Consider the following 22944-nt stretch of genomic DNA (forward strand, 5'->3'; position numbering starts at 1 on the left):
AGCAGAGTATCTGACAACATGCACTTACAATTTGTTGACTGACAGGTTCTTAACCTAATTTTGGTCACTTGTCATAGCAATCCTAACCATGGAACAGAAATACCTTGGATTTAACCTTAAATTGCTTTTAAATATTTAAATATTTCTAATTCACAGAACTTTCATGGTTTGCAACACTTCCTCACTTTTCGTATCAATTTCAGTATCCTAAACCCACAAGTATTACCATGTTCTCATTTCTTCACTTACCTAATATTTAATGCTTGCTACCTGACAAGCACTATTGGATGCTGGGCATATAGGGGTAAGAAAAAAAGGCAGATCAAGCTAAAGAATTAATCATGCAGGTCCAATCAGACAAAAAGGTCTTAAACTGTTTTATTTGCATTCAGACTAAGTCTAGCTGTTGAGAGATGCTGGTGGCCTGAATTAGAGTGGTGGCATTAAAGTCGGGAGTTGAAATGGACAGAACTTAATCCACAAGATGTGAGGGCTGAGGAAGTGAGCGGACACTTTCCAGGGAGGGTAGATGGCACTAGTATTTTATGAAGTGAAACTTGAACAGTTTTTGACTGGATGATTCTGAGGTATGTGACCCAAAAAACGCAAGTGGCCTGAAGAAAAAAAAGTCTCTGAAGGAACAGGCCTTTGGATGGTATTTAAAACACCAAGGTAAAACTGAAAAGACCAGGAGCCATAACCAACTCCAGCACTTAAAGGTTATTATTGTACAACGACCAATGCAACAACAGTCATTGCTTCTCTCTTTACGTTAACAAGGAGTCTCATGAAATTTTATTCAATTTCAAGGGTACAGACAAGAAGCAGATTTCACAGTTAACACAGAAATAATGCAGCAATGTAATTATTGGTTTGGATGGCTGTACTTGAGGTGGTTCTGAGTGCCAACAACTATTTGATATATCAGCTATCCAGTTTTCTCCGTTCTTCAACTGTTTGCCAGGGCGGGTCCATTACTCCTAACTAGAATGGAAATGAGGTGTATTTACAGAGAAAATATTCTTAAGATGCCAGAGAACACAGAACATCTTTTTGAATAGAGGCTTCAGTCTATATAAATGGGTCACTTATTCCCCCAATAAGTTTACCTCTAAGTCAGCCGCTAAAGCAGTCTTCGGGGTTTCAGCTTTAAAAAATGGTCTAAAACTCTTTCTGTCCTTAGAGATTGTAAAATAGTTACACTGACTGGAAACTCTTGAAATAGAACAACTCAATTGTATTTGACAACTTTGTAACACCCCAAAGTCATTATATACATTTAATGCAGTTCCCAAGCCTGCACTAAACCACCACCAACATTGTCATAGTTTGGACAAGGTACTGGTCCCTCCAGATAGTCTGGGAAATAAGACTCCAGTGTTTCTCTATGGCGCTACAGTGGGCACCACAAGTGGCTGAGCTTTTCATTTAAATAAGGTTATTGAAAATACTCAGTTGACAGTGATTGAGTGCATTTGTAAAGTATCCTCCATCCTTTTTTCAATTCATTGAGGTGAGATTACACTCCCAGAATAAGAAAAAAATTATTTTAAATGCATGGAAAATCAAGACTGGATTTGATATGGCTGCTCACTGCCCAGTTAAAAAGGGGGAAAAAAGTTGGTAAGGAAAGGGTAGTTGGGAAGCCTTTCTAATCCACACCAAGTGTCATACAATTATGCATGCATGATTGGGTTTAGACACAAATCCAATGCAATTCATTTTTAAACAGAAGCCAATTATAGATTGATTATTTTGAAGTCAAAAGTACTTATATCTTCTAGTCCACTTATATAAAGCCTACTGAAAAATTATATTTTAAACCTTTAGACCTCAGTAGGCTGAATAAAAACAACTTCTATCAATACTAAAGGACTAATACTTCACATAAAAAAAAAAAATCAGAGCATGGCAATTTAACCAGAATTCCCACAGAAATGCTTAACCTATTTTGCATGCTACCTGTAAATAGCATCTCAGGAAAATTTTCAAAGATTAATTCAGTAGTCCAAGTAATAAAGCACACTAAAATTTTGACCATGTATTATACTTAAAGCCAACCAATATTTCTGTCAGTTCCTGAATCTCCTGTAGTTTCCTTGGTAAAATTTCAAAACCATTATCCATGTGTTATGCCTAACAACTTTAATTAAACCATCACGTAAGATTTTAATTGATTTTTATAGATTAGGATTCCAAATGATTCTATTTATGATAACATTTACAGTCAAGAATCTGTTAATACCTTTAAAGCCAACAGGAAATGATTTGTCTGTGGTCTATGGTGGGCTGGAGTGTAAAGCCCAACTGTTAAGATTGGCAGAAAAAAATACTGCCTCAGGATATGGATACACAAAAGATAATGTCCGCCGGTGAAATATCATTAGGTCCTTTAAAAAGATACATTAATATTAGGTCACGCATTTGCAATTGGGGTGATGTTATTGCCAAGTGGGGCCAAAAGAAAAATCACCCTTCCTCTTTTTCACATATAAAGCAGATACATCTCTTAGGCACCACCATCACTATGCTATGTCAAAATATCCTGTGGCATTTTTGGTGTTTGGAGTTTTCAATAAGAACAGAATAAATATCTCTAGGACAATACTCCCAAAATAATTAAGATTAAAAAACCTATAATCAACTCTAAATGCACATTTAATTATGACTAAAGAGACTTATCCTTAGAAACTAACACCAAGTTAGGAAAATCAACTAGCATTTATCCAATCATAATTACAAGTACAATTTTAACATCTAGATTAAGCATTACATATGAGGCCATAGGTGGGCACTGGCAGCTGAGTTCCAAAATTACCACTTAAATTCAAAATGAAAATCTGCTGTCTTTAGGAAGCATTCCCTTTCTTTCTACTATACTGTCACAGGTGACTTACCATTTACTGTAATACCATAATAAGTAAATACTACTTTGTTGTTATGAAGAAAAAAAATTATGATCAAAGATCATAATGTAGTTCTGGAAGACTACACACTCTTTCACTATACACAGTATATAATAAAATAGGGTACACTTTGTACGACAGTAACATGCAATGGTTTGGCTGTGGAAGTATTAATGTAGTTTTCACTACATCAGAATTCTGTATGGGTGTTTACAGTTTGGGAAGTGGAAGGATGAGGACAATTATTCAACATTTACATAGTAGAGACGTCTGAACACATAACATACAGCTACTCCTAAGTATTAACATGGAATATATATATATATATATATAAAAATTAAAGAACACTGACCTATAACCTAAGTGTAAGGATGGACTTTATTTTTTAAAAAAAGTCTTTTGAGGACTACAAATTACAAAGTAAAAGCAGATCACTATGTAGAAACCTAGTGAATACATTTTGCCTGTGCATGAAAACTTTATCAAAATTATTCATTTAACAACTTCAACCCATTCACAATGGTATCAGTTATAATGTTCTTCTTTATAAGGTTATATATTACACGTTTTTCCCTCAAGATGAACTTTTAAACACCAAATTCTTGGTGCATAAGAATGGCACCTTTGAAAGGGGCATTATTCCAAGTTAGTTTCTTTCATCAAGGAAAAAAAAAACTTTCGAAACGTTCACTTTTAACATGAAGTATCTCCACCAAAGTGGTCATATCTTCTTTTCTAATGACTACATATATATATGTGTGTGTGTATATATATATAAAATATATATGTGGGTAGCAGCAAGAAAAGAAAAAAGGAAATTAAAAGGCAGCCATTAAAATAAATGGATCAATTATATAGAAGAGATATTTGGCTCATGACAATTTAAAAATGGCACCTAGGGTATGTTAATAATAGCCAGATGCTGGAGCTATAAGTATGTTGAGAGAATGAAGCTGATCCAGTATGATCAAGTGGGAGTATATTACCATAGCACTTCATTCTTTACAACAAATACTCTTAAGCCAAGAGGAAATGTGTTACATTTAGAGTCTCAATTAGAACATGCTGACCACTTAAATATTTAATAACTGGGTTTTTAGGATAGTCATTTCCTTTATGCACATTAACTTATTTTTTAAATAGCAATCTCTATACCCATTGTGGGGCTTGAACTCATAACTCTGAAATCAAGAACTGCATGCTCCAACTGACTGAGTCAGCTGAGCACCCCTAACTCATACTATTTTGAACCTTTCCTTTCAATCCAAGTGCATGACAAGTGTAAAATACTTTAAATGACAAGGTTTCTAAGGTACATTTGAAAATGGTTGTCATGAAAAGAATATCCATCTGTTTTGCTGGGAAAGATACAAACTGAATGCAGAAGTTTCTCAAAGGGAAAAAGCTCAACTTTCTTCTTCCCACCTCTGCCACATATAATTTCCCAAAGAACTCACTTTCAAGCTTGTTCTCCATGGCTTTACTAAAGAATGAAAACCAGAGAGCAAACAATTGAGCTCAAGGACATCCAGGGTTTAAAAATGCAAGAAAATATCAACATGCAAGCAATGGTGCAAATATTCAAGATTCATGTTAATGAATTCAATTACTGTATATGAGATTTTCATCGATGAGCAGGGCTTTGGGCATACCAAATTATCACACAAATCATTGCCTTTTGAGACTTTGGATACTTTTACAGTTTAATTTGCAAACAGAATTTTTGTAACAAATTATTTTTAACCAAATCATATCTTGAAAACTGTTTATATAGAAAACCCAGGGAATAAAGTGAACTGTTCATTGTGGAAGGCCTTAAATTACATTATTACAGTAGAAAATACAGGAGGTAGAAGATAACTGAAAAGACTAATGCAACATTAGATTCAAATCTATAGCTCCTGTAGCTACTTAAAACATGGTTTTAGAAACTAAACCCAACATTTCCAGTAACCATAGAAACAGTTAAAATAAAATTTGCCATGAAAGCCCTTATATCATGCTTGATATAGGGAGGTAGGAAGATGTAAGAACCAGGACACATGAGACATGACATTTTATCTACAACTCCTGTTTGCTTTACTGAGGGTGTAGTTTCAAAATTCAGTCACCTTCTTCAGCTTCAGACTCAGATTCTAGAAAAGGGGAAAAATGCAGCCAAGCATTATATATCAGAAAGCAAAAGTTTCCATTTATAACTTTGAAGCTTTTTATTACAATTAAAAATTTTATTAATAATTCCCTACTTATAAGGGGGGATATTCAAAAGCCTTCATTTGTAAATCTCAAATGTTTATATTAAATAATCTCAAATTTTCCAATTCCCCTAAGTATGTTAGCATATCGGCTAAGCCATCAAAATAATATTTAAAGTCAAATTCTCCCCGCCTGACTTAAAGTAAATGAGTATTTGTAGGTCTACCACAAATGAACAAAAATGTGTACTTGAGGTACAAAATAGTATCTGAATGAAAAAAGGCCACATTAAAATTAGTTCTCAGACTTTACCAAACAAACTGCACCAAGGAAAAGACTTACCTTCTTCAGCATTTTTGAGCCACTCTACAAACTTTTTCATTTGCTCAAGGAAGACACTTTTCCCCTTGGCAACATGTGCATCTTTATACCACTTCAGAATGGGCTCTTCACTCAGGACTTCAGCTATAAAGAGAGCAATCATTACACTTGGGAGTTTTCAGGCAGTCAGAAACCATCTAAAGTGCAGATGCCTGCACAGCAAAAAAGAGCCCACTGAAAAGTTAAGTAAAAACTATTGTATTCAAAATGGCCCAACTGGTTTCTTCAATTTTTAAAGAAAAATAGGAAAGATAAAATTAAGAGCCTTATAATAAGAAATGTTTTATCAACTTGTTGCCCATATATGAACCTACAACTAGGAAAAACTTACTAAACCACCAGTGATTCTCTCAACTGAAGGCAATTTACACCTCCTCCACTGGGACATTAGACAATGTTCAGAGACATTCTTGGTTGTTACACTGGGGAGGGATGCTACTGAATACTCTATAGTAATAGGATTGTTATCAACCAGAGTTAAATGGCCCAAAATATTAGTAGTGCCAAGACTGAGAAACCTTCTGACAAATGATCAGGGATATTTGACTGATTAAATTTTTTAGGTGTGAAAATGGTACTATGGTTTTACTAAAAACAAAAAAAAGCCCATGTACTTTACAAACCTATACTGAAAAATTAGTTAAATAAAGGTTTCTATGGGACACCTGGGTGGCTCAGTGGTTGAGCATCTGCCTTTGGCTCAGGGGCCTGATCCTGGCATCCGGGATCTGGTTCTGCATCGGGCTCCCTGTGGGGAAAGCTGCTTCTCCCTCTGCCTGTGTCTCTGCCTGTGTCTCATGAATATTTAAAAAAAAAATTGGGGGGCGGGGGGGAATGGGGATATAGGCTTTTTCCACCCAGGTGCCCTGGGGATATAGGCTTCTGTTCTAAGTTTAGAATATAAGAACCAACAAAATCATTTATGAAAACTAGGTCATGGAAATACATGTGCACACAAACTGTACTTACTGGGACCAAAGCTGGTCTGATTTATGTAGAACTGAAGAACATATTATCAACAACCATAGTAAACTAGATATTGCAAAGGACTCTCTCCCAACAAAGTTCTTATCTTTATTAACCACTTTAGACTAGTTGCTGAAAAAGGGAATAACATTTTGAACTGATCTTCCAAGACAAGTAAAAGTCTATAGTGGATAATGGGGTAGGGTGAAGGGAAGTCAATCTGTCATGGGCCAAAGACTAGAGAGATGTGGAGTGTGTCTGAGGAAGAGAACTGGTAGAGAAGGGAAGGTGAAGTTTGAGGCTGCATCAAGGTTTTAGGTTTTAACTTATTAAAGAGGTTTAGAGATGTTCTGCTATTAATGCACTAAAAAAGTACCCAATTTCATCCTACGATTACAGTAAAATATTTTATGGAGCTGATGTTCAGACAACTACTCATTGGAATTAAAAGGAGTATTCTAGGATTTTTAAAAAAAGATTTTATTTAGCTGCGAGAGAAAAAGAGAGCTCACACGTAAGCATGGGGTAGGGGAGAGGGAGATGGAGAAGTGGACTCCCTGCTGAGCATGGAGCCCCATGGGGGGCTTGATCCCAGAACTCTGAGCTCATGACTGGAGCAGTCAGACACTTAACTGACTACGCCACCCAGGCACCCCTAGAATTTTTAATCACAAAACTCAAAATTTAAATTACCTTTATAAAAAAGCACCACTATTTTCTGGAAGGCTTTCATGAAATGAATGTTGTCATAGCAATACTCCTGAATCTTCAATAACAGAGTCAGCTCAGACTGACCTTGAGTAGTAAAGGCAGCAAGTAGAGGGCTGTATTGCTTTTAAAGGGAAAGGAGAAAAAAACTTCATTATTTTTTATAATAACCCTTCATTTCAAAATTCCTAAAATATAGAAAATAACATCTTTTAAAATCACTATGAATTATATTCTGTGTAGTGGAAACTTAATAAATAAATAAATTAAGTTATTAAATAAACGAGAAGAATCTACAAAGCATGTAACTCAAATAAACCATATGGCACCAGGGAATCCAGACAACTGTCAATACAATGTTAATAATTTAGAAGATAAAAAAGGAGTGCTCTTATTTTCCAATATTCCCTTCAAAAGCAAACACCAAATTGCAGGCTTATGCTAATTTTAAACATGTATTTGTTTTTAACCTGTGAACCAAAGGAAAGTCAGACTTTTTAAAAGATTACCAAGTTCTTAGAGGAAATTATGCTAAGAGAAATAAGTTAATCAGAGAAGACAATCACCATATGATCTCACTCATACGTGAAGAAAGGGAAAAATAAAGAAGAAATCAGAGAGGGAGTCATCCATAAGACAATCAGAGAAAACACACTGAGGGGTGCTAGAGGGGAGGGGGTGGGGGGTAACTGGGTGATGGGCACTGAGGAGGGCATACAATGTAATGAGCATTGGGTGTTATTACTGACCTCTACCTCTGAAACCAGCAATATATTACATGTTAATTAACTGAATTTAAATAAATTTTAAAAAGTTGAGAACTGCCACAAATAGTTCTCTGTCGACTCACTAGTGGTTATTCCCAGGAACCACAGGATATGATACATCCTCTAAGTACAACAACAGCTTACTTATCCCCACTTAAAAAGCAGACTCATGTTTTGCAAAGGCATAATTCTAATACCTTCAAATGCTTGATGGCTTGCTCTGCTACAAGCTCCTCCTTTTTGTTCCATTCCACGGTGCTCATTACGCTGGACCAGACTATTCCAATGACAACGGGTTCTGGGATGTTGTTTTTTTTCATCTCCTCCTTGACATACAAAATTATCTGCAAAAAGAATCCAAATTTAGTAAAAGAAATCAATTTTGATATGTACACTCTACACACCAAACTCAGACCTTTTATGAATACATAAAAACACCTTTCCACACAACTGGCATTGACCACACGTGTACCACATGTAGTCAGAGAACTTTTAAAACTGGAAAAGATGGACCTCAAGTCCAAACCTTAATTTACACATAGACAAACTGCCTAGGAAAGAACGGAGATGGAAATAGATGATCTACCTATTGGCTTGCACCCTACAAAATCCCCAAGTATTGAAATTTCTGGGCACTAGTAAAGCACTAAATATAAAATATGAAAAAGACTGATGAAAGGCCCCAACATAACATTCTATAGCTAGTAATTAAAAAAACACTCTGGTGAAATACTTTAAAGCTTCAAGAAAATGTTTATTTTCTTCACCAGAAAGAAACCATAAAGATGGTCTAAACAAAAGTATCTTACATCCTTAAATGGATCACCACGGGACATCTGTTCTTGAAGTTCTTTCTGGAGTTCCTTTCGAGCTCCTATGGTTTGTTGATTCCGAACATATTCTGAAAGTTCTTTCAAGCCTGCCTCAGTAAAATACTTTGTGAAGTGTTCAACGCTTTGTTTATTGGCAGGAAAAAGTTCCTGAAAGGAGAACTTAATCTGGTTAAATGGTCTTTAATCGTATCAAGAAAAACACTTCCTCTTTTCACAGACTAGAAATGAGAAAATTCCCTTATTACACTTTAAGTGTTGGCAAGAATGAAACAAGTTACAAACCATCAGTCTGTTATCCATGCTGACTTTCCGAAGACTTGCAGCTACTGCATTGATATCTTTTTCATTTATCCATGATTTAAAGAGCTTTACAGCAAAAGCTGCTGAAACCCCTGTAGAACAAAAGAGCTTACTTAACAAAAGCGGATTTCAACAACTGTATCTCTTCATTTCAACACAAAGAATTATTCATTTTATCCCTAAACTTCCTTCAGCCACTAAGCTGCTTACCATTTCACTCCAATTTCTCTATCATTGGCTAGTTATATATTTTTATAGTGATTAAACTCCTTTTGTTTTTTTTTTTTTTAACTCCTTTTGAATGTGTGAAATGAAAGTAACAGTTCTGACACTTCAGAGGGTGGCTGTGAGAAATATGGCACATTAAGTACTTAGTACTTTAAAAGTTTTAAAAAAGTTAGTTTTTTAAGTGTAACAAATTATTTAACTATGAAAATTACAAGAGGGACACCTTATTTTCTTTTTGGCTTAACATGTCCCCCAACTGGAATTAATCTTTCTGGGTTTCCCTGGCATTTCTCTTTTTATGCATAACCACATTTTGTTTGAACTTTGGACATTTGCTATATGCTTAAAGATAGCCAAAGATATACATGAAATACCTAGTGAATTTTATTAGAACTAAGGATGGTTAAAAAAAAACAAAGACAATTATACAAGTCAAATCTATATGAACAACATCCTAGCTTTTCTATCAGTTCATCTTTCATGCTCTTATCTATCCCCACTCTCAGCTAACCAAAGAGAATTCGTTACCAAAGACTGATTACCTTCTTTAACCAAATTCTCATTATAAAGGCTATTAAGAATGGATGCATTAAGTGTTCCATTAGCCAGAAGAACACCAGTCAACATAGCCAGCTTGTTCCTCTCCGACTCTGAAAAGCCCTTTAAGAACAGCAGCAGCTATAAAAGTAAACAGTTAAAGGTTAAAAGAGCAATTGCATTATATATAAAGAAGTAGTAAGACAAACTACAGTGGTTAAAAGTAGGGGCTCTGGGGTCTAACCATTCAAATTTTTATCTCAGTTGTAATACTGGCTGAGTGATCCTGGGCAAGTTACTTAACCTCTGTGGCTCAGTTTCCTCATAAGTAAATGTGGATAATAAAACTTGCCTCACAGAGTTGGAGTATTAAATGAGTTAATAAAAAAATAAAAATAAAAAAAAAATAAATGAGTTAATAATTACAATAGTACCTGAAACATGATGTTACTATTAACATTACTAGATTTTTTGGTCTGCCTATATATAGAATAACTAAGACTCCAACAGCAAGTGTGCTAAATTTCTTTCACAATATGCTTAGCTCTGATTCTCTATCCCCTATCTTGAACAAACTCCATTTTGATCTTTAACCTTTTGCCACTTGCTTGCACACAAAGCTGAGGAAACAGTGTATAGCAAATTAAACTAAATGATACACCCCAAACTACATTTCAGGCCTAAATAGCTAATCATTTCAAATCTGTGACAGGACTAAGATACAACATTCTCCTCTTTGACCCCAACCTGTGTTTCCACAAAGCATACTGTTCTTCATACCTTTTTTACTTCATCTTCAAAACCTTTCTCCAGGTATTTGTAGCGCCTGATTAACTTGTTAAAAACCTATGAAGAACAGTGAAGGAACTTAATGATAATTTCGTATTTATACATGTCAGATTCCTAAAAGATTTGAGTATCTCATAGAATCTTTAGAACATCGAAGTAAACCTTCCACTGAAGAGAAGAGGTTACAAGAGATTGTCAACTCTCAAACTCTACAGTATGCTGATCTAACACTTAAGCCACCCCACAATAGATTTTTATTGCTAAATATTAAAGCAAGGACTAATTATTGCTTAAACACAAGTCATCTAACCATTTGTAGGATATTAACAGAGTAAGATCACAGAATATAGTTCTACTTTCCTAATGACACAGATAACAAATCTCTAGGCTAGATACACTTGAATTATTTGCTTGCAATAACAGAAACTTAACTATGTATGAAACCTTCAAATGAAATTTTGATTGGAAAGCTAATCTGCCTATAACCCATTCTTCTTTAAAAGTTATATGCAAAAAAAAAAAAAAAAAAAAAAAGTTATATGCAGGGTGCCTGGGTGGCTCAGTCATTTAAGTGTTTGACTTTGGCTCTGGTCATGATCTCAGTCAGGGTCCTGGGATCAAGACCCCCTTGTCACTCTGTGTTCCCTCCTCTGCTCAGCGTCTCTCATGTGCTCTCAAATAAATAAAATGATTCAATCTTTTCTGCTTTGTTTTCCTTAACACATTTCATTATATTGCAACAAAGAGTATCTCTAAACCTTCAGTTCAAATTTCTTCAAACCTATTTTCAACCTCTTAAAAGTAGACTATTCCCAGATAGATAATAGCTAACTGCAATAAATACATAAAATTTCATTTACCTGAGCAAATGCTTGCATGGTCTCTAGGTCTTCTTGTGCTGCGAACACACAGACATCTGTACGCATCATGTCATCTGCCAGTGTACCACCTGGGGCTAAGGTATATATTACAAAAAATTTGCAGTGACTTTCATTTGCAATTAGTAATTGTTTCAATCTCACTTTCTGGAAGGATTCCCATTATAAAATAAAATGACAAAAATTCTAAAAGATGATCTGAAAGCAGTCAGTAAGTATCTCAGTAGGAACATGGTTGGTTCAATAAGCATAAAAAGTGAAACAATTTAAGGGAATCAACCTCCTTCAGCAACCCAATTAAACTTGTAGCATTAACCATCCAACAGTATCAAATTTGTCACTCAAGCAGAGATGTTCTAGGTTGGTTTTGATAATGTAACTTCCCATAGAGAAAACAACCCTTCAAGTTGCCAGAGAGACTGGACTGTAAAAGCCTACAAGATAGAAACTGTATCTTTTACAAATGTTTGTAAGTATTTACGGATAAAGTGATGTTTGATATATACTTTGAAATATTGGGGAGGGGGGGCAAAGTCAGTTGGGACACAGCAAGAGTATGACTGTTAACAATTACTAAAGTCAGGTAATAGACCAGAAATTCATTATAGCATTCTCTCTAGGACAGCTCTGAAAATTTCTTTAGTAAAAGTGTTAGAAAGAATTGTGGCTCAGTGGTTGAGCACCTGCCTTTGGCTCAGGGTGTGATCCCAGGTTCCTGGGATGGAGTCCCACATTGGGCTCCTTACAGGAAACCTGCTTCTCCCTCTGCCTAGGTCTCTGCCACTCTCTCTCTCTCATGAAGGAAGAAAGGAGGAAAGGAAGAAAGAAAGAAGAAAATGGATATTTCTGGGCACCTGGGTGGCTTAGTTGGTTAAGCATCTGCCTTCAGCTCAGGTCATGATCCTGGGATTGAGTGGAGTCCTATGGAGTCCTACACTGGGGTTCCCTACTCAGTGGGGAGCCTGCCTCTTCCCCTCCCCCCTACTTCTGCTCTCTCTCAAATAATTAAATAAAATCTAAAAAGAAAAAAAAAAGAAAATGGATATTTCTTACTACAAAATGATGATAACAGTGGAAGAAATACTCATTTGACTAAGCATTAGAACATATGAACCTAAGTTTCTTGGTTCCACCAGAGTAATTATTTGACTTCATGTAAGTCACCAATGCCTCTCTAAGCCTCCACCCTACAGGCTTACAAAATGAGTTCTGACTCTATCAGCCTGTCTGTGAGGGTCAAAATAGTATCACTGTGAAAACATTTTGAAATATCTTAAAGAGCTATGGAAATAAAATTACCATCATCATTTGAAGATATATAGCTAAATGGCACATTCTCTTAAGATATCCTGAGCTGCTAAGGGTGGAGGTAGGAGTAAGTTAGAGCAGTGCTGTGTGAGAGAAACACATGAGTCACATGATTTAATTTCATGTCTAGTAACTTTATTAAAAGGTGTAATTTTAATATACTCTAACCCAACATATCAAAAATATTGATTTAAACATTTCAGTATTCAAAATATTAATGAGAGATCTTATGTTCTTTTTTATAGTAAGTCTTTAAAATCCAATGTGTATTTGATGCTTATAGAACCCTCAATTTAGATTACCCACTTTCCAAGCGATCAATAGCCACATGCGGGTAGTGGCTAATGTACTGAAGAGTGCAGGAATAGTCCTCAAGCATACAAAAAAAGTATTTCGTAAGACAGAAGAGGTAAGGGTTTCTCCATTAACTCAAGAGTGTTCAAACACAGGGTGTGTTCAAACACAGGCTGGAAAAATTATTGATCGGGGATGCAATAAGGACACAAGAATCAGAAAAGTCATCCTGAAATGTTATGGCTTTGTAAAAGATTTCAACTATAAAGCTAGACAAGGCTTTATAATTTGCTAGATTATGGAATAGTTTGCTACGTTACTAAAATCTAGGAGGAAAAAAAATGGAAAAATTATAAGGAGGTAAAAAGCCAAAAACAAAGCCACCCCAATTTGAGAGGATTCTCAAATAGTTCATATTCTGGATTCCACATAAACTCTATACATAACACTTCCCACAAAACCCAGACACTTACCCAGCATTCCGCCGGCCACCAGAATGTCAAAGAGTGTTTCTGCATATCGGCGGTAATCAAGTTTTGCTCCAGAAGCATCAAGAAACTTTGCTACTGCTTCCAAATCAGTACCAGTTTCAGTTAAGCCTTGAATAATACAGTCTTGAAACTGAGTAGGGTCAAACCTCTCTTTTTCATCTGGGCGGGCGGGGAGAGAAACCCCACAACATTTAAACCGCTTACCAAAATACCAAGAAACCATCACTTTATGAAAAGTGTTAAATACTGAATAAATTAACCGTGTTTAGCACAATCTTATTTATTTCAACAGCTGGAAAATACAAACACAAGAAAAAAGACTAAACATACACTCTGCAAATGCAAGGCATGACAGCCTACTCACAAGAATTGTGTGGCTTTTCTTCCACTATTTTTTCACACAAGTCTCATAAGTGGTAAGTTAAACGAGCTAGTATGTTCCTACTGCCAGGAGAATATTTCTATCCTGAATGCTCTTCTATCACCCCTGGGCTTTTCTGAAATTTAGGACATTCTCTAAATTTCAGGTAAACTTCATTATTGGGTCAATTTTTGCCCAAACACTGGAACTCTTTATTCTTTTCTTTAAATGCCCATAACACTATGTTTGTTTAAATCATTCGATACTTAACAGGGCCTTAGGTGCATACCCAGCCTTTACTGGGTTGCCATCACACACTCCATGACACGGTTTGACCTCCCTCTCTAGGTTAGATGCTATCTTCTTTTTCACACAGTACTAGAGTGACCAACTCTGCCCTGTTTTAGCACTGAATAGCCTATGTCCTGGGAACTATCTTCAGTCTCAGGCAAATTCCAATTAATTGTTCATGCTACCCAGCACCCCATCATCAAGAACTAGGAGGGCATGAGTGATCTCAATCTGGAACTGGGAAGTGGCAGCTCTTCTTGATGCTAATAACAATAAAACTACTTAAAAAAAAACAAAAAACAAAAAACAATAAAACTACTTGATACTACCACATACTCAAGAGAATACAGGCTTTCCTCCATTACTGCTGAATTGCTTTGGTTTCCAAACTCTGTTTCTCCTCTTGAGAAAATTTACCAGGTTAAATCTAAAGAAATCTGCAAAGACTAGAATCTAATCACTCTTCAGCCTCCCCACTGTAAGAGGACAGTCTATGATCAGGGATTACAAGATTCTGTAACATGTATCTCAAACTGTGTTAGCCAGGGTAGAAAAATACAATTTATAACCAGTAGCTGACCCAGTTTCCTCAAAATTTCCTGTAAAATAAGGTCAATAGGTTTTTGAGCAATAACATCAAAAGATTTTGGGGAAAGCATTAAGCCTAATGCAAAATATACCTGAGTTCATAGCTCATTTAACTTTGTATCACTAGTATAGTGCCTTGCTACAGAATTTAATATTCACCTAACCATCCACTAATAGAAGCGGTTAATAACATTCTAGTACTTTTTTTAGTCTTTGAGAAATATGGAACTTCAAAAGACAATACCATAATTAACTTCCATACATGAAGCCTGGTTTTTCTCTCACAAACCTTCACAAAGTTTGGGAGAAATCAGCAATCATGTCAGGAGCTCTCCTTTCACAAGTTGACTTTTTCTCCTCAAGCAAAAGTCTGCTTGGATAAAATTTAGCTAGTGAAAATGCACTCCATATTTAAAAGAAATGTACCTTATTCTCACAATAAAAAGACCATTCAGTAACCTGCATAGAGATATATAGATGTTGGGCAGCCCCGGTGGCTCAGCGGTTTAGCGCCACCTTCAGCCCAGGGTGGGATCCTAGGGCCCTGGGATCGAGTCCTACGTCGGGCTCCCTGCATAGAGCCTACTTCTCCCTCTGCCTGTGCCTCTGCCTCTCTCTCTCTCTCTCTCTCTCTCTCTCTCTCTGAGTCTCTCATGAATAAATAAATAAAATCTTAAAGAAAAAAAAGAGATATATATACGTTGATACTAAAAGCTAAAAGCTTAAAAAACAAATATTAAGGGAACATCTAAAATGGCAGTCAGGTAGAAATTCAAGTTCCTTTCTGGTATTTTCTATTACAATTTACTATTAAGCAGCTGCGCCCCAGAGAAACCAACATGTAAAAGTTATTCCGGGAGTTTGAAGAGAGAGATTAAAACATAAATATTTACCTCTTTTTCTGGTTTTAAAACGCTGGCCTGATAGCGTTGGCTTTTGCTGCTTTTGATTATTCATAAAAGACACCCTAAGAAAAGACAAACAGAGCTTTAAAAACATCAGTGCCGGAACATTGATTTTTAAAAACAAAGCATCGAACCTTGGTCTGCTCACAGAGAGAAGTCAAATATCACACACACTTTCAGCCGGGCACTACCATGAATCACCTGGGCCTGGATGATCTGTAACCTCGAACGCTGCATTTCTCCCCTACGAGAAACCCTTTAGAGAGGTGGGATGGGATTGTACACTTTTAGAGGACCTTACAGCCCCGTAGCGACTGGTGGCAAATCACCCACCACAAACACAATTGTTGGCTTTCCTCCTCCCTCCTCTACAGAGTCCCCTACCTCTAAGCATCCGGGAAGGCTAAAGGAGACGACCTCCACGGTCAGGAGGGATCCAACCCGTGCACGTCAGTTTTCAGACCCCGTCAGAAGCGGAGTCGGTCCCCCAGAGGGGCCCGCAGCGGCCGCCCGCGGCACCCCGGCGCGCACGGCGAGCGGACGGCAGGCCCAGCCTCCTGTGCCCGGGCCCCGCGGCCCACGTCTCCTCCCCGGGCACGTGTCTCTCCCTCCACGCCCTTCCCGCGCCGGCCGCGCGAACGCGATAATCCGCCCCCACCCCGGCCGCCCGTGGCCACCGCGGGCCGCCGTAGGGGCTGCTCCCCGCCCGCGGCCCCTTCCCCACTGACCCGGTCGCCGGCGGTGGCGGCCGCCGCAACGCGCGCACCACAGGCGCCGAGGCGCTCCGCGCCGGGGGCCCGGCCGCCCCGTACATCCGCCCGCCCTCCAGCGAAAGCAGCGGCGGCGGAGGCGGCCGCAGAGGTGGTGGCGGCGCCTCCGCCCCGCCCGCCAGGACCCCCCACGCGTACATCACCCAACAGAGGCCGCAGCGGCTTTGTTACCCAGGCGGCGCAGGGCGGCAGCCGGGGCGGGCGCGGTCCCTGGCCTCGCGGCGCACAGCCGGGCCCCCCGTTCCGCTCCGGGCCGCAACCCGTCGACCTCCCTGCTGAGGCGGCTGAGGCGGCGGCTCGAATCCAGGCCCCGCATCCGGCCTGGCCTCCTGCGGCGGCCTCCGCTCGCCCCCGCCCCGCCGCCCGCCCCGGGCCGCCGACGAGGGGCCCCGGCCGCGGCCAGGGACGAGCGGGCGTCGCGCCTCACCGAATTTAAGGCGAAGAGAAAAGAGCCAGAAATCCCCGATGTGGCGGCAACTGCGGCGGTGTCTCCTCTGCGACCGGAACTAACGCGAGGAGGAGGGAAGAGGTGTCACCCCCGCCCCGGCCAGCCTCCTATCGCGAGATTTCTTCCTCGGGGCGTCCACCCCCGCGTCCCTCGCGGTCGCGGCCTCGAGCCTCCGCCTCGCGCATTCCTTGGGGCTCGGGGGTGGGAAAGCGGGCAAGGGGATGGAGCGGGGGTGTCGAGGCTTCTCTGCGCCTTTCTTGGGTTCCAGGCTTTCCGGGAGCTTATCCTGGACGAGCCGGTCTTTCTTCCGTCTCCGCCCCACGCGGCCCTCCTAGCGCTTGGAGCGGCTGCGGGAGCAGATACCCCGGCGCCCCCCCCGCCGGGCCCGATGGACTTGGGCGCGTCCGCCCGGAGCCCCTCCCCCTCGAGTCGGAAGTGGAGCCCGGGGGCCGGGCGCGCTCCGACCCGTCCTGGGCAGTGGCGGAGTCGGGCCGGGGGCTGCTCCGCTGACCCCCGCTGACCTCCGCGCCCGCGGGCCTCGGTGGCGTTCGCTCGGCGGTGCTGGCCGGGTGGGCCGTGGCCCGCGGCTCCCAGGAGCGAGGGAGGCCCTGACGGAGGGCCCCCGAGGAAGACCCTGCCCTCCTCCTGCGGCCTCTGCTCCAGGCGGCGGCCTTTGTCGTTTTCTGCTGAGTGTCGTGCTTTCGGGCACCTGGAGAGCGTCAGATCCCCCCTCCCCCCAGGACACTTAAAAACACGGCTTCCTGGGCCAGATCACCAGCACAGAAGATGTAGATCTGTTGTGGGGCTTTATTTCTATTTTATTATTTTTTTAAGATTGTATTTATTTATTCATGACAGAGAGAGAATGGCAGAGACACAGGCAGAGGGAGGAGCAGGCTCCCTGCAGGGAGCCCGACGCGGGACTCGACCCCGGGACCACGTCCTGAGCCAGAGGCAGACACCCAACCGCTGAGCCGCCCAGGCGTCCCTGTAGCGGGACTTTAACAGCAAGTTCCATGTGATGCTGATGATCTCATCTACACTTTGAGAACCACCGAGTTAGGGGCTGTATCATTAGGGAGCTGGGGGCGAGGCAGTAAGTGCCAGAAGCACTGTACAAACGGATGTACGACGTCTCCCAAGATCTAGCCTCGTGTTTTTATCTCCTGTTTGCATTAGTCATTTGCCTCGAAAACAACAAACACCAGAACCCCACAAACTCCCGAGTTTGTTTCTACAGGTCACCTTCCCTGGACTCTGCTTCTCTTCCTTACACGTTTTTGGTAAATTAGTTTTTTTTTTTTTAATACATTTATTCATGAGAGACACAGAGAGAGAGAGAGAGGCAGAGGGAGAAGCAAGCTCCACGCAGGGAGCCCAACTTGGGACTCGATCCCGGGACTCCAGGGTCCCGCCCTGGGCTGAAGGCAGGCACTAAACTGCTGAGCCCCCCCGGCCTGCCCGGTAAATTAGTTTTTATTTGATTTATTTTATCTGACCTGCCCCCATCCTCTCACAACTGTTTGGAAAATTACTTTCTCAAGAGTTCTTTTCTGAAATGATCGCCAAATCCAGTGATCTTTCAGTCCTCACCGTCCTATCCTCCTCTGAGCACTTAGGGCATTACCCATGTCCTTACAACTTTGTTCCGGTTGCCTTCCTGATACTCCTTTGTAATTGCTGCCACCTCTTTTTCGTGCTCAAACCTTTTTTTCTCCCATCATGCTTTCTTACATGACAGTCTCAGATATTCCTAGTGATTTAATTTTTAAAAGTGGGACAAATTCTATTGAATCATTAAATATTTGTTAAGTCTAGGCTCTAAGCCCTTCCACACTGAGGGAATAGCAGTGGGAAAGTCCTGAGGTTGGAAAACCCTGACCTGTTGGAGGATCTGAAAGAGGCTAGTGTGACAGGATCTTGGTGGGAGATGGGAGGACTGCGGGGAGAATGCAGAAGTGTCAAGAGTCAGATTTCTAAGTCTAACCCTTTTTCCCAAGTCCCCAAGCCCCACTCTTTGGTACCTCCCTAAATGCCAAATTAAACACTCTTCTTACTATTGATTACTCTTCCTCTTACCCCAAGGCTGTTCTTCTCACTTCAGAAGTTCTGTTAAAGATACAGTGTTTTACCAATAAAAATAAGAGCGACTTTCATGTGGCAGATACATGTATCGTGTATTCTTCTAAGCACTTCACCTTATTTAATCCTCAAAACTAATTTATGATCTAGGAACTATTATTTGCTCCATTTAATAGACTAGAAGGCTGAGGCATAGAGAGCTCAAGTAACTAACCCACGGTCACAGAAGTAGTAAATTGAAGAGCTTCATTTGAACTCAGGCAGTCTGGCTGCACCACTATAGCATGACTGCCTTGCCACCAAGATCTTATTTATCCATTCAACAAATAGTTATGGAACTAAAGACCACGAGAGGTACAGAGGTGACAAGTTAGACCGCTGACCTCACAAAGCTTATCATCTATATTTGTCACATTTCTCAATTCCATCACTTTTTTCCAGTATCATCTTCATCTAGACTTCTATTTCCCCTAAGTAACTGGGACTTTTGCAATAACTTCCTAACTGCTATCCCTTTCTCCACACTTCCAGAGTAACCTTCCCAAATGCAGCCTGAATCATTTTTCTTCACTGTTTAAATACCTTGGTTTGTATTCCAGATCACCCAGGGATAGTTTTGGCCAATGTTTCTCACCTTTACTTCCCGTCTCATTGGTAGTTCTTAATCTGTTATTGCCCTCCATTGTGGGGTATATAGCAAGCAATTTTTGACTAAAAACTGTATTAAATTTAGCAAGTGATTTTCATTTTTTAAAAAGAGTTGTTTATTTGTAGAAAGAGAGAATGGGGAAAGGGGCAGGAGGGAAGGAGAGAGAAAATTCTCGAGCAGACTCCCTATTGAGCGTGGAACCTATGTGTGGCTTGATCCTAAGACCCTGAGATCATGACCTGAGTAGATATCAAGAGTCAAAACACCCAATCTACTGAGCCACCCAGGTGCCCCAGCAAGTGATTTTCTTTTAAAAATTAAAGCAGATTGAAGATTATCTCTTATAAGATCATTCTCACTTATTTACATTCTAATATGTGTTCCTAGAAGTGGTGGTGGTTGGGGATGGGGGTCATTGGGAATTGTATATGGCAGGCAGCCTATTTTATCTATGCTTTCAGGTGTGCCCATGGGAGTAGATACCGTGGGCTTGCAAAGGAAATGGCTAGAAAAGGTTCCAAATATTAGGGCAGAAAAGGTTCCAAACACCTGAACTCTATGCTTTAGTCAGACTGAGATGTCCTCATTTTTTACTGTCAAAATCCTATTTATTGTTTCAAGCCTTATCTCAAATATTACCCCTCCCTTAAGCTGTTCTTAGTCACTGAAGCCAATGTGAACACATTCCTTTATCTGAACTTTGTATTTTCTTTCTGATATTTCATCTACTTTGTATTTACGATTGTCTTATCCTTTATCCTATACTGAAAATGTTGATGGCAAAGGCAATTTCTTACTCATTTTAGTGGTGCCTCCATGTATGGCAAGCAATATGTGTTAGTAAGTATGGAATGAGTTTGATAAAGCTAGTACTTCCCATGAAGGAGAAAGAAGGGTGACAAGGAAGGTTGAGCTGATTTCTTATAGCAATGCTGGAATATAGACTTTAAAGGACGAATCTCGTCCCTGGCTGTTTTTGAGATTTTACTTGAGTCCCTTAACCTCTCTGTAAAGTGTAAGTACTGATGCTTTACATGACAGCTAAGACCCTTCCTGGGGTTCCATATCTTTTTGTAGACTTGTTATTGGTATCCTTAAACTGACTGGAGTTTCCAACAATATACTACATGCCCCACCTGATAAAAGCTGTACTAGTGTTAACAGTTTAAGGAGGTTACAGTGTTAATTTTAAAGTTAAGGAGCTTAAAGTTAATGAGCTTGAGAAGAGGGATAAATCAGATCTTTGAGGAAATGCCTCATAAGACAAACCCACCTTAAATTGCCTTTTGTTTTGTTAGTGCTATGCAGGACTTTGTTACTCAGACTTTCTGTGCTCAGTTAAGAATTCTGTAATGGCTAACCTTGTGAACTCCAGCATGTAAATAAAAAAGGTTTTGGTAAAATATTAACAACATTCAAGGCAGTGTCTTATGATAAAAGTATTTTTGAAATTTTTTCCATCGTTGCTAGGCCAGTTTTGGTTCCCTATTTTTTATTTATCTATCAATCTATTGATTGATTGATTGATCCAGCTGTTTCTTCATCCATCTATTTGTAAGTAGGCTCCACACCAACATGGGGCTGGAACTCATGACCTTGAGATCAAGTCACATGCTCTATTGACTGAGCCAGCCAGGTGTCCCCGAGTTTCCTGCTTTAAATGAAGATTTATTTCATGAATGAAAATATCTCAGTAATCCCTCGTGGTAGTCTTTATAACACTGTGTAGGGTTGGTATTATTTCTTTCTGAAGCATTTGATATAATTTATCTGTGAAGCCATATAGGCTTGGGTTTTCCTCTCTGGGAAGATTTTTAATCAGTAATTTAGTTCCTTTACTTGTTATAGATCTTTTCAGATTTTCTATTTCCTCATGAGTCTGCTTGGGTACTTTGTGTCTCTCTAGGAATTTGTTATTTTGTCTAAATTGTCTAATTTGTTAGCATACAATTAGTTGTTCATAATATTCTTTTATAATCCTCTTGATATCTGTAAATTTAGTTGTGATGTCTTTTGTTTCATTCTTTGAAAATTTGTGTCTTCTCTTTTCTGAGTCAGAATAGCTAATGGTTTATCAGTTTGGTTGAAGTTTTCAAAGAAACAAAATCTTTTGGTTTTACTGATTTTTCTCTTTTGATTTTGTTTTTTATTTCCTTGATTTCCACAAGAGGTGCCACCAACTTCGTGTTCTTATTTGAAGTGTAATAGTTTTTCATGAATAGACACTTGTCAATTTGTTGTTGGTCTTTGATTATTCTACAGTCTTGAAATGGTAGTTTTGGATAATTTTACCTGGTTTTATAACTGGTTTTGGAGAGAGGATTTGCTGACATCATCATTCTGCCATTGTTGCAAGTTCCCCATAGTATTTTTGGCTCTAAATTTTTGACCTACTTTGATGAAAGATGTGCAACATGTGAATTTGATATTACTTTTAACTTTGGTGGTGGAAATAGATAAGTGTTTCTTTTTGCAGGGCAAGTAACAATAGGTCTTTATTCCAAAAATTAGGAAGATGCTGAGAGGCTGTTTCAGAAAGAACATTGCTTTCCCTAAAAATTAGTGGGAAAAGTATTTATATTCTTATGCTTTGGATAGAAGATTGTAGCATATCTTATGAAACTGGCTTAAATATTGTATCATGTATATATATATATATATGTTTATACACACATATATATACATACTCATATGTACATATGAATGTATGTATGTGTGTGTAGCTAGAAGTATTTTTACAGGCTCCACAAGATTTTTACAATGAAAAAGTGTTGAGGTGCAGTGAGCTTTCAAATAATTTCATTTTAGATGAAAATGCGTCAAATAGTTGCTATGTATCTCATATATACCATTAAAAATTTTTTTTTTAAAGTAATCTCTAAACCCAAGGTGGGACTCAAACTCAGGACTCTGAAATCAAGTTGCATGTTCTACTGACTGAGCTAGCAGCCAGGCGTACCTCATATATACAATTGCTTTCATTTGCTGTATAGAATGATTTTATTTATTTGGCTATTAAGAATATTTACTATTCAAGAAGAATATTTATTATTAGTAATATTTGTTAAAATCAAGATTATAAAAAAGCATTGCTAATTACCTGAACATTTTAATAAAATTTGGTAAACAAGTTATTCTTTTAAGATACTTATTTCTCCTCTTGAAACAGACTCTATTATTTAGATTTTTGAGGCTTAGAGATTCAAGAAACTTGGCATTCAAGCTCTCTCTCCACATAGGAATGATGATAGGTTAAGGTTAAAACTCT

The 22944-nt window shown here is 39.2% G+C and overlaps 1 protein-coding gene and 1 long non-coding RNA gene across 4 annotated transcripts; one reads left to right on the top strand and one right to left on the bottom strand.

Annotated features, from left to right (window-relative positions):
* Positions 1–766: 766 nt before the first annotated feature.
* Positions 767–17082, bottom strand: BZW1 (basic leucine zipper and W2 domains 1). 3 transcript variants are annotated; one of them, XM_077885119.1, is made up of 12 exons: positions 16925–17082; positions 15716–15789; positions 13565–13741; positions 11472–11566; positions 10603–10668; positions 9828–9963; positions 9040–9149; positions 8734–8904; positions 8122–8268; positions 7143–7281; positions 5445–5567; positions 767–5041 (listed from the first exon to the last, which is right to left on the bottom strand). In XM_077885119.1, the coding sequence occupies exons 2-12, from the start codon at positions 15777–15779 to the stop codon at positions 5010–5012; spliced, it is 1260 nt and encodes a 419-aa protein (XP_077741245.1). In that variant the 5' UTR covers positions 15780–15789; positions 16925–17082; the 3' UTR covers positions 767–5009. The 3 variants fall into 3 exon arrangements, with proteins under 3 accessions (XP_077741245.1, XP_077741244.1, XP_077741246.1); XM_077885118.1 differs by lacking the exon at positions 16925–17082 and adding an exon at positions 16456–16589; XM_077885120.1 differs by lacking the exon at positions 16925–17082 and adding an exon at positions 16112–16182.
* Positions 16393–19108, top strand: LOC144305952 (uncharacterized). Its single transcript, XR_013372983.1, has 2 exons — positions 16393–17026; positions 17804–19108. It is a non-coding gene; the product is annotated as an uncharacterized LOC144305952 (long non-coding RNA).
* The last annotated feature ends 3836 nt before the right edge of the window (positions 19109–22944 follow it).

This window comes from Canis aureus, chromosome 36, assembly GCF_053574225.1.
Source record: "Canis aureus isolate CA01 chromosome 36, VMU_Caureus_v.1.0, whole genome shotgun sequence".
Lineage (NCBI taxonomy): Eukaryota > Metazoa > Chordata > Mammalia > Carnivora > Canidae > Canis > Canis aureus.